Genomic DNA, 11,519 nt, shown 5'->3' on the forward strand with positions numbered 1-11,519 from the left:
ATTGAAGGAGTTATTTCAGAGTTTCGCCTTCACACAGCCTGCCCACAGAAGATCACATGCGGGTGAGTCAATAGTTATGAAGCTCTTAGTAAGAAATATGTTTATCAGACTAAAATATATATATTTACATTTATATTTACCACACATTTTCAATTTCTGGCACTTTAAATTAGATAAAACGATGACTGGAAAATTCTAGAAAAGTTACAAAACTTTCTTAATGTGAGTTCATCAGTGGGGAGATTTCATAGTGATATCAGTCACTTAAACGTTTTAATGGTAAATTATGTTTTCCAGTAAAAATGTTAAAGTTAATATGCATCTCACAAAATTGTTTCATTTTTTCCCATTTTCACTGTTTCATTAAGGAACATTTTTATACCGAAATAAATGAGAGAAATTGACTTTTTATGGCTATCCATAACATTTTCTGATATATGGCAAAACAACATCCAAAATTTCCTTTGTAAAGACTTTTGCTTCTAATATGTACATGAAAGGAAATAGAAATCTTGAATCTGACTTTATATTAAATAATATTTAGTAATAAATGACAATGTCTGTTCTGTTTAAGCAAATTAGTGTACTGTATGCACTGTAGATGGATAAAATTGAGTTTGTAAAGCAAAAAAATAGATGCTTTATGTAAGTAATCAAATTGGGAAGTTGCATGGTAGCACTTTTTTTTTTAACATTTATGTTCCTGTCGTGCTTGCCTGCAATTTGGTCCATAACAGAGTGATCTATAATAAGACATGTTGGTGATATGTAAACAGCCTGGTTTTTAATATTATATTAGAGCAAAGAGATTACTGTAGTGACACTATAATTGCAGCCTATGTTACAGGATAAATTTAGCACCACATGACTGGAAATGAGCCAAAGCAGATGGCGGATTATAGTGGAAGTTATAAATAGTGCAGGGCCGTTTATCGCAAACAGTTGGACAAATACAGATTGTTTTTTTTAAGGTGAGAACACAGAGGCAGAACATATTTTTCCAATCGTTTCACTTCCATAACTCATTATTTTAGGTTATGGGAATAAAACCATCCAACATACGCAGTCTAAATGAGTCTATTTGCATATTTCAGGATACCATAAAAAGTGTGAGACAAAAAAGAATGATTTTAATTTATGTAATTAACTGGGGTAGTTTTAGTTTGATTTCTATTCATTGGAATACTCACCCTCATCACCTGTAAATATATTGACGCATTCATAAAGATCCTTAATATGTGAGGGTGGGGAAAAACGTGCTTAAATTAAGAGCATGATGGGTTTTTCTTACAAGTACTTCTCGCACACACACTGATGGGACTTACACCCCAATTTGCTGGAAGCTTAAAAAGTAAACAGGAAAATCCAGCATAAACATTAAGGAATATTTTGAAGTGTTTCTGACTATGTTCTGTGTGTATTTGTACCATTTGATTGGGAAACAGCATGAAGAGTTTTCCATATAAAACAGAGACATTTATTTACCTAAATCTATTACTTATTTTATAGAAGTTGGAGATGGATCAGTAGTAAATCAGAGCTTTGAAGAAAGCATCATCAATTATTTCTTTGGCCTTAACGGTAGTGTTTGCAGATGCTTCACATTCTTAGCTGACCGATTCAGTATGACAATGCAGTGAAATAAGTGATGGTGCAGTTTGAAGACGTTTCACCGTGATGCACCTTTTCCTAACTGGAGAGTTTCCGATCTGACGTGAGGCCTCTCTTGTGACTGCACAGCTGCATTCTTGTAAACACTCCGGCTGCTTATAAATCTGCTTCACCCACTCGTCCCCCCCATTCTCTCTCAAACACACGCATATCAAAATAAGATAAACACCATAAAACTCAAAACACACTTGGTCACTTCCCACTCCCAATTCATTGCTATTATTCATTCGGGAGATGACGCAGACACTTCCTGTTATATTTTCTTGTAGTTTTTAAAAGTATAATTGGAGGGATGAATGGAAAAGCAAACAGCACACTCGTCCACATGTGACGAAGCAAAATTAGTGTTGTGCTCCGGTCAATTTTCACTACAATATTTCAAGGAAAACTATGAAAAGGAAAGAATTGCTCCAATGTATTGTTGTGTATTCAAGGTATTTTGAAATATACTGAGTATATGTGATGCTCTATCTAATCAAGAAGTCATGAATTGCAAATTCCAAGCAATACTAAAAATTCCTCACATAAGGAGGTTCTGTAAGGTGTAGGGCTTCAATTAATATGAACAGAAGCAGTTGTTTAAATACTAATTCATATCAAAATGTGTTCTGTGCAAAAAAAGACTAAAATTCAGGTGTTGGTAAATATTGTGATTAAGTTGAGATAAGTGATGAAATCACTGGTTAACATAATTATGTATACATGTTGCACACGTGCATGATGCCTCAGAAAATACTTAGTCCACTTGAACCTGTGGGAGTCCAAAAAAACACAACTTTACAACAACTCTTACTGTAAGTGATCTGAGAAGTCCATACACAGTATGAGAGCAAAGGTTTTCCCCTCAGCATTCAATCACACTAATTATGTAGAAATGTCTGACTCATGCGGTCATGAAGTAGGACCTCCTTCTCCAAGCTCCTTTATAAGGGCCAAAACTTGCTCCTGGAGTCACTAGTGCACAGTGGTATATTTCTTATTTAATATTTATTTATTTTTTTCATCTTTGCAAATCTATTTATTTTTATTTATCTCTTATTTATTCATCTCTTTATCTTAAAGCTTCGTCAATCTTTTTTGCCCAAATGCCTTTGTTTTTTCACCTGTCTTCTCTTCTCTTAATCATTCCACTTCCTGTCTCTGTGTCGTTTTATCTCCCTGACTCCAACCCGCTTTTATCCTTTAATAATCAAGTCAGAGAAGTGCATCTTTACACAGGTATTTAAACATTTTTTCATTGCAGCAATTCACAGAATAATTGAATGCATGCGCAAAATACAAACGAGGCGATGTCACTCTTATAAAACTCAAATGTTTCTGATTACTTTCCTTCATTGCTTCTTTTTGCAGATAACCACAGACGTGGGATGTATTTGCAGATGAACATGGATGGGAGAGTCACAGGAAGTGATGCTCAGACACCTTACAGTGAGTATTAGGAGGATAAGCTCGCAACAGATTGCATATTTGGCACTGACTTCCATCCACAAAAGACAGTGGATAATTTGAGGCCTATGTACAAATCTAATTTTTATTATCACTATTTCTGTATTTTCAGGTTTGCTGCAGCTGAAATCAGTTAAACCAGGCCATGTTATCATTAAAGGACCATCATCATCTCTTTTTCTCTGTATGGATAGCGAAGGCAATCTGAAAGGGCAGGTAAGCTATAACACCGAAAACTGATTCCTCCTTTTTTGCATCACTTTCTATCAAATCTTAACAATATTTTAACACTATTTTCAGAGTCACTATTCAGAAACCAGCTGCACCTTCAGAGAAATGCTGCTGGCTGACGGATACACCCGTTTCATTTCCTCACAATATGGATTTCCCATGTCACTGGCATCAAGACATTCCCCAGATCGACACGCACTTCCCTTTACACGGTTCCTACCACTGAGGAATAACTTGAAAACGGATAGCGTATCTGAGCAGATGCCAAACAATCAGAGACTTTTTAACGTGGACTCTGATGACCTTCTTGGAATGGGTCTAAATTCTATGGGCAGTCCTCAGTTTTCTATGGACAAATAAAAGAATGAACTGCACAGACTTCTCACAGATCGGCACCTTTATATATGTTTTTAGATTCAGCCTGTAAACTTGATTTAGTTTTGAAATGAGTAGCTTTCTGTTATTTGTTCTCAACATGTTTTTGCGGAGGCAATACTAATGTAAGTTATTTATTTATTACTATGTATTGTGGATTTCAAATTGTTATTTATTATTTTTTTTACATTTCAAAAACTGTAACTGTACTTTGAAATCATGTTTGTAACATTCTGCTGATTTTGACATGTGATGTTTCTGAAGGTTCCCTAACACAGATGTGCTGGGGAAGCCCAAGAGGTTTCTGTTTGTACAACTCAAGTGTGTTTATCTTATTGGGGAGAAATTCTGAATTAAAACAAACATGATATAAATATTTGTTGTCAAATTTGTCATGATTGAGCAACATTATTAAATGGTTCAACAAACCAGAATGTACTTAAAAAAGCAAGCATGTATTTACCAAGTACACAGACCGGGAAAGTAGAAGTGGGAAAACAAGCGTGTTGAAGTGAAAGCATGAGCACCCTCTGGTGGTACAAAATCCAATGAGAGGTAGACCAAGTGTGTGGGTGTATGTTTTTTTCAATGACTGTAGAAAACATGGACGATGCGACAGCTCCCCAAAAATAAAGCCAAAACGTCTCTATTGTCTTTTTTTTTTCACAGTTATTGTTTTTTTGTGCCTAATGAAATTTTGCCTCGTCTTTGGCCAACAGATTTTCTCAGTTTATATCCCCCTAAAAAAAAGTTTTATGTGAGTTTAACAATTTATATTTTGATTTATTTGATTTTTTTTTGTAAGGTTTAATTATTCTCATTTTATATCAGTTCTTTTTTTTTTCATTGTGATCTATAAACAGACATTGTAAATGCACACTTTCTTTGTTCATCACTTCAGGCCTGATTGCAGGTGACCGTAACAGTGATTACATTCCCTATAAAGATTAAAATAAGTGATCACAAGATTTGTATTTCATGCTATTTTCCATTATTATAAAGTAAACATAGAGTTTACTTGAGGAGTTGTTTGAAACTCAAAAAGACATCTACTGTCATCCAAGCATTGCATCGCTGACTAATCTATTCCAGCAGACAGGGATCCATTGTTAAAGACAATGAAAAAAGGTTTATTTTAATCTACACTGTAAAAAAAAGTAATATAAAAGTATTCTACTGTGTATTTTACAGTTTTGTAATGTTTTTCTAGAATATCATTAAAATTACGTAGACTGTGATTTTACATTTCAAATGTAAATTAACGTAAAATGACTGTAAATGTAAAAGAACATAATTTTCTTGTTTTTGCATATTTACATTGATAAAATGCATTCACAAATGTATCATAATTTCACAAATATTTATTCGTTATTTGAAAGATTAAACTGTTAAATTCAAATGTAATGCTATGGAAAAATATATAAAATAATTCTCATAAACTTTTTTTTACATCAAATAATTATTATTATTAGCGTTGTTTAGGGCGAACGTGGCTCAAGAGTTGGCAGTTTGCCTTGTAATCAGAAGGGGTTTTTTTAGGATTTTTTTTTTTACAGTGTACTTGCCCTTTACTGACTGTTAAGCTAACATCAATAACACAAAGTAAAACACATTATTACAGCAGTTTACACAAGTGAGGTAACATAAGCACACATACCTTCCATGGATCATCACTGTGATGTGTTGGAAAGTCTTATGTGTTCCTGTGAATCTGACAGCAATGTTGTTGAAGGTATTGCTTATAACAGCTTAGTGGCTCTTGGAAAGGTCAGGCATGGACACACAATAGTGAAAACAGAGCCGCAGTAGACTAAGCTAGCAAGGATTGTTATATTTCATTGTCATAAATAACACTGCTGTAATAGACCTTTTCTTAACTGTTAAATACTGACTAAAAAAAACAACACAAGGAAACCACAAAAAAAAACCCAAAAAAACAAAATGGGAAACTTAAGAAAATTATTAAAATATAATCTTTATCAAAAACACTGAATGCATTAATCAAGCAGATAAATACAGAACATTTGCCATGGCAGTCAAATCAATTATTTAACACAGGCATTTTAGGTAATATATAAGCCAGAACTAAAAAAAAAAAAAAAAAAAAATCAAATATGCATACATTATACTTATAGAACAATATTGAGAATGTGAAAGGTGTTGTATGAGAGATCTTACTCTGTCCTCATTGACAGCTCAGCTGGTATTTGGTTGAGTTCTGAAAAGATGTGACATTCATATCGCCTGTGATCTGTCTGCTTTCATTTCAAACTTTCAGGCACAAGTACTAAGACATTATAGTTTCAAGACACAAGACATTCAGGAAGTCATCTCAAACACAAGCTGACAGCATTAATAAATAAAAGCTTGTATTTCATTAATATCACAACCCTGAGAATGTAAAACTTTTGTCTTTTAAACCAGTGTTATGCAAAAGTTGCTTTTCAGTGACATTTGACTGGTTAGTGTTCCAGCAAATAACAAAGGCAATATTAGGTTGTCAGGAGGTATATGAGCATTAAATTGAAATGACACAAACTAGCATTTGTTGGTTCACTAGTTTGTCTTGCCAGGACTTCAGAACCTTTAAATACATTTTTATTTAATTGTGAATCATGAACTTTTCTTGCTTTTATGATTTTGTCAAAGGATACAAAACTTCCTCCCTAAACTTGAGTAACCAGTGGTTCCCTCAGATACATGTTTCCTCCCTTGTACTCTATACTCTGTCCTGTACACAGTCCACCAAGCAAAGTCCCATTTAGAGGGCTGCAAATACCTTCACTGGCATAATAATCTCCCTCTGGATCCTGGCCATCTTCCTCAAAATCCTCTCGTTCAGCCTCCTCATCCTCCCATAGGCCAGTTTCGACATGAGTGTACTCACTTCGGTCCTCGCATTCAGTCTCTCGATGGTAAAAGTAGCTGAAGTTGGACACAATGACAGGAACAGGCAACGAGATGGTAAGAACACCAGCAATGGCGCACATAGAGCCCACCATCTTGCCCCAGACTGTTGCAGGGTACATGTCACCATAGCCTACTGTAGTCATGGTGACAACTGCCCACCAGAAGCCATGTGGTATACTGACAAAGTCTGTTTTGTTGTGGTCTGCTTCAGCAAAGTAGACAGCACTGGAGAAGAGGATGACGCCAATAAACAGGAAGAAGATAAGAAGACCCAGCTCTCGCATGCTTGCCCGCAGTGTCTGACCAAGAATCTGGAGGCCCTTAGAGTGACGAGACAGCTTGAAGATCCTGAAGACCCTCACCAGCCTGATGACCCTGATGATGGCCAAGGACGTGGCTGGAGAGGCATCATTGTCTTTGACCAGTTCTGTTCCCAGAGTGACAAAATAAGGCAGAATAGCACTGAAATCAATGATGTTCATGACATCTTTGAAGAAGTGCATTTTGCTGGGGGAGCAAGCGAATCGCATGATGAGCTCAAAGGAGAACCAGCATATGCACACAGTCTCCACCATAAAGAAGGGATCGTGGAAAAAACTTGATGCAGCAGGCATGTTCTCAGACATGTTCTTTGCTTGGGAGTGATGCTCCTGCGTGAATGACACAGGGTAGACAGGAAAAATGTAAAACATACTTGTGAAGTTAGAAGTAAAAACAAAAGATAATTTAAAAAAAAAAATCAAAAAACACCTAAGTAACAAAAACATTTGCCAGCACCTTAAAATTAACAGGATGTGTCTTGATTGTTTGATCAAACTAAAAGTGCATAAGTTACACACACAAAGTCCCACAGGATTTGTTGTAAATCAAACCTACATCTATTTTCTAACTACCAATAAAATACATTTGTATGTCTCTCAGCTGAAAATGTGTAGAAAACCCATGGAGGCGTGGGGAATACATTCAAACTCTACACAGAGATGTCCCAGCTAACCAGAACTGTCTTGCTCTAAGGAAACAGTGCTAACTACAAACTACTATGCAAAACCATGGCAAAAAATCTGGTAGGTAGCCATCCATAGAACAGTGAACTAATTTTAATATTATATGGATTAAAATTAATTTAAAAAAAACTTTAAGTTTGCTGGCAAGATTTGTTACTTTTGATAGCACCAGGTTACCTGTTGTGACCAGTCTTTTTGCTAAGCTTAGTTAAGCTAAGCTAAGTGGGTCGCTATAGCTATATATATATATATATATATATATATATATATATATATATATATATATATATATATATATATATGAATGTGGTATGCATTTTATAATCTAAGTCTTCCTAAAACATATTAAGTAAACATATGTTCTTTCAAATGCAAAGCTGTTACTGTATATTGTGCTAGTATTTTACTTTAAAAAATACTGCTGAGTTAGGTAGTGTTTGATACATTAAACTACAGTATGTCGCCCACCATGCTATTGGTTCTCACATTTGGCAGCATTGCAAGTGTTTGGCATCTGCACTTTTCCATTCAGCTATCTCTTCTGGTCCACCTGTCATTCCATCATGTGTGCCACTTATTATTATAACACTGCATATTCAAGCATTGGCTGGTGGCTATTTAAAACATCTTATACTAAACATTCAGTTAACAGTATGAAATCGGATTGCATGGATTAAAATAGATGTGTTTAGTATGCTGTAATGGGTTGTGTGGAATATATATAAAGCTCAGAGTAGACATAAACTTAGTGTATTCCTTATGACTTTCAGTAGCAGGTCAGTGACAGTGTTTATTACTAAAGGTGGACATCTATGTGTTGATTCGCTCCAAGGGCTCTCCTAAGACTATATTTAACCAAGTGAGATCTCTGAAGAGAAACATGAGTGTCTACTTGCACCACTCCTCATCCATCTCCACCTTCATCGCTATTCCCATCGCCCTGGCTGCCGAGGCCGTGTAACATTGCCAGTGCAGTTCAGTGAGTGTACCGCTGACTCGAACAGGAGGAGGTTACAGTAGTTTCCTGGCAGCTGCCTTGTGCAAAGGAAGTCTGCCACAGCACAGCAGTCCTGGAGGAATGTGTTAACATGACCCAAAACAATGCAGCTCATCCTGTGACACCTTTTAGTCTCTGGTTCTAAGCCACCTGGAAGGCCTTGGCTCACCTTTGCCTATATGTATGGTCACTTGTGACCTTTAATTAACACACTTAACTGTCTTCTCGGGTCTGAATATGCTTCCTATTATTTGTATTCCAATTAATCCCACCCATTAATCCCTGTACCCTTTAACACTTCCTGAATCCGAGCGTATCAAATTTAACAGCCGACTAAAATAATCACGCCATAAGCTCTCGCTTGCTCTGGTCTGCTTCCAGACATATTGGCCAATAGTATCCTATGTCAGTATTTTTCCTCTTAGCACACTGTAGTACTCTTCTAGTGTGTGTTTACCTAAACAACAGCTTACCAAAGTATTATGTTTCCTTTGACCCAAACAATCACATATATTTCATTCAAGACTTTACAACAAGATTTTGGGTTTCTCTTTTAGTGCCTTGATACCACCATTTTGTCTTTCAGGTAACCCTGCAAAAACCATCCATCTTTCACACCTTTCCTTCCCAAACATGAACTTGAATTAAATTTCCAACCTCTCTGTCATGTCTGAGGTCAGGAAGTGTCTCCAGGCAGAAGATGAGGATGGACACCACGATTACCATCACACTAATGATGGCGATGATGCGTGCACCCGATGAGGACTCTGGGTGCTCAAACAGCATCCACAGTTTTCTCTGGAGTCTGTTGGATGGCAAAGGCCTCTCCTCTTCTTTTGGAAAACCTTCGTCCTCCTTGAAGCGGTTCATGATGTCCTCTCCGAGCTCATAGAATATCAGCTCATCCATGAAAATATCCAGGGGTATGTTTGCAGGCCTCCGAAGCCTACCCCCTGACTGGTAAAAATACAGAATGGCATCAAAGCAGGCTCGATTGCGGTCCAGGAAGAGCTCATTTCGAAGTGGGTCAAAGTAGCGTGACCTTCGTCTGGGGTCGCCGAGCATGGAGTCAGGGAATTGGGCTAAGGTGCGAAGCTGAGTTTCATAACGCATCCCTGATACATTGATGGCCAGTCTTTCACTCAGTGCCCATCCATTCCTCCATAGAGATCCTGAGCGACGCTTTTCTTTCTTCTTCTCTTTCTCGTTTCCCCTGATCTCCTTCTCTCCTTTCTCCTCACTGTCGAGCTGGTCCTTGAGATGCTCGTCCTTCTCCCCATCGCTCTCTTTCCCTCTGCCTTCTCCTTCACTGGACTGTGGATCCCTGCTTTCCATCCCTGTTATTATCCTAACCGAGGGAATGCTCCAAACCACCCTCTTGAGATTTTGAACACCTGGACTTAAAAGAAAACCTGTTTAAAACCAGAGTGATTATTACATCAGCGAAATAGGTTTTCAGTTGATAAGCATTAGCAGCAAAGGACTAAAGAGGGGAAATTGACATTTCATGACAGATTTCATTACATTAAAAGTTAATTCATGGTTTTGTTTTTAGATGAACTGAAGGCAAGACAACAAACAATGTTAGTACCCAGTTAATGAATATAATTTACTCACTAAGAAAAACAGCTGGTGGCAGAGGCTAATGACGGGGTGAAAAATCACATTGTTTGTTTCCTTCGGCTCATCAGGTTGTCTCTCTTCCTCTCTATCATCGTGTCTGCCTGTCACAAGCACAAAGCCCTTGTTTGGCTATCTAACTTATCACACAGAGGTTTAACTCTGATCAACTTTACACAAACTGTACTTCCAGTTATTTGCTCCGGGAACATCCAGGATCTCACCCTGTCCCTCACTGCCTCACGTTGTCTGCCTTCAAATTTTGGGGGGAATGCTGTCCTGTTGAAATTTGATCTGTGCTGGACCCCTCCACCCCCTTCGTGTCCCTTCCCTCCATTTTAGCTAGGGGGCATGTCAACCTTCAACCTCCCTATCAAATGTCACCTCTGCATGGTATTGCCCTCTCTAACAAGCATGGGCGTGTGAATGACAGAAAACCCTCACTGTTTTTCATTAAGTCGAAATGACTGGATTTGAATGTGCGTAGATTAAAAACCAGAACTGTGGAGTTTGAGCGTCATAGAACGAACATATAGAAAACATATTTTTAAAGCTTTCTAATTAATTCCATTTTCTAGCGTCTGAACTGAAATATGCTGCAACAAAATTCCATGTTAAATTACAATAAACTACTTGGATCTGTTTGGCAGCATGAAATTGTTATTTTACAGTATAACTACCGTAATCAACAACAAATGTGTTGTAGTTACTAAGTTGCTCTAAATATGTTTTCCTTTTTACATCACAGTCATTTATTTTTACACCAAATGTAATAAATTTTGTAGTATACAAAAATGTAAAAGCACAATCACTTGAATTTCTTACAAAGCTCATATTAAAAATTAACTTTTGACATATCTTCATTTATGTAAATATTATTAGGGTTGATTTTCACAAAGTCCACCACTAAACTATTCCACAAGTTGGCAAACACAAATGAAATCATCATCCATTATTATTTTATTTAATACATCTCGTGCTTTTGTTATTTTTATGTACAAAAATGTCTTCAGTGACACAAACCTAATGTTTGTGTCACTGAACCTATTAGGTGAACTGGCTCACATTTTTCTATTTGTGGAGCGGCACAATAATAAATTATTTACCAGTGTAGGTTTTATTTTGCTATATCACATATTCACCCTCATTTCACAGATAATGATACTTTGAGTTCAAAGGAAATTGGACCCTTGTCTGCCTCCATCACCTCTAAATCAGGATCAGCCCCCACCAGACTCTCAATCTGTTGCTGACGATAGCTGTGC

The 11,519-nt window shown here is 36.9% G+C and overlaps 2 protein-coding genes across 2 annotated transcripts; one reads left to right on the forward strand and one right to left on the reverse strand.

Annotated features, from left to right (window-relative positions):
* The first annotated feature begins 118 nt into the window (after positions 1 to 118).
* On the forward strand, positions 119 to 4,061 carry fgf21 (fibroblast growth factor 21). The gene is made up of 4 exons (XM_086303433.1): positions 119 to 2,889; positions 3,022 to 3,099; positions 3,230 to 3,333; positions 3,418 to 4,061. The coding sequence occupies exons 1-4, from the start codon at positions 2,757 to 2,759 to the stop codon at positions 3,706 to 3,708; spliced, it is 606 nt and encodes a 201-aa protein (XP_086159559.1). The 5' UTR covers positions 119 to 2,756; the 3' UTR covers positions 3,709 to 4,061.
* Positions 4,062 to 5,447: 1,386 nt separating this feature from the next.
* Positions 5,448 to 10,493, reverse strand: LOC147323196 (potassium voltage-gated channel subfamily A member 7-like). The gene is made up of 3 exons (XM_086303432.1): positions 10,252 to 10,493; positions 9,292 to 10,046; positions 5,448 to 7,283 (listed from the first exon to the last, which is right to left on the reverse strand). The coding sequence occupies exons 2-3, from the start codon at positions 9,967 to 9,969 to the stop codon at positions 6,390 to 6,392; spliced, it is 1,572 nt and encodes a 523-aa protein (XP_086159558.1). The 5' UTR covers positions 9,970 to 10,046; positions 10,252 to 10,493; the 3' UTR covers positions 5,448 to 6,389.
* Between the last annotated feature and the right edge of the window lie 1,026 nt (positions 10,494 to 11,519).

This window comes from Aulonocara sp. 'chitande type north' Nkhata Bay, linkage group LG8 (genome assembly GCF_057382095.1).
Source record: "Aulonocara sp. 'chitande type north' Nkhata Bay isolate Kocher_YH1m ecotype deep benthic linkage group LG8, A_spYH_male_GT1.1, whole genome shotgun sequence".
Taxonomy (NCBI): Eukaryota; Metazoa; Chordata; class Actinopteri; order Cichliformes; family Cichlidae; genus Aulonocara; species Aulonocara sp. 'chitande type north' Nkhata Bay.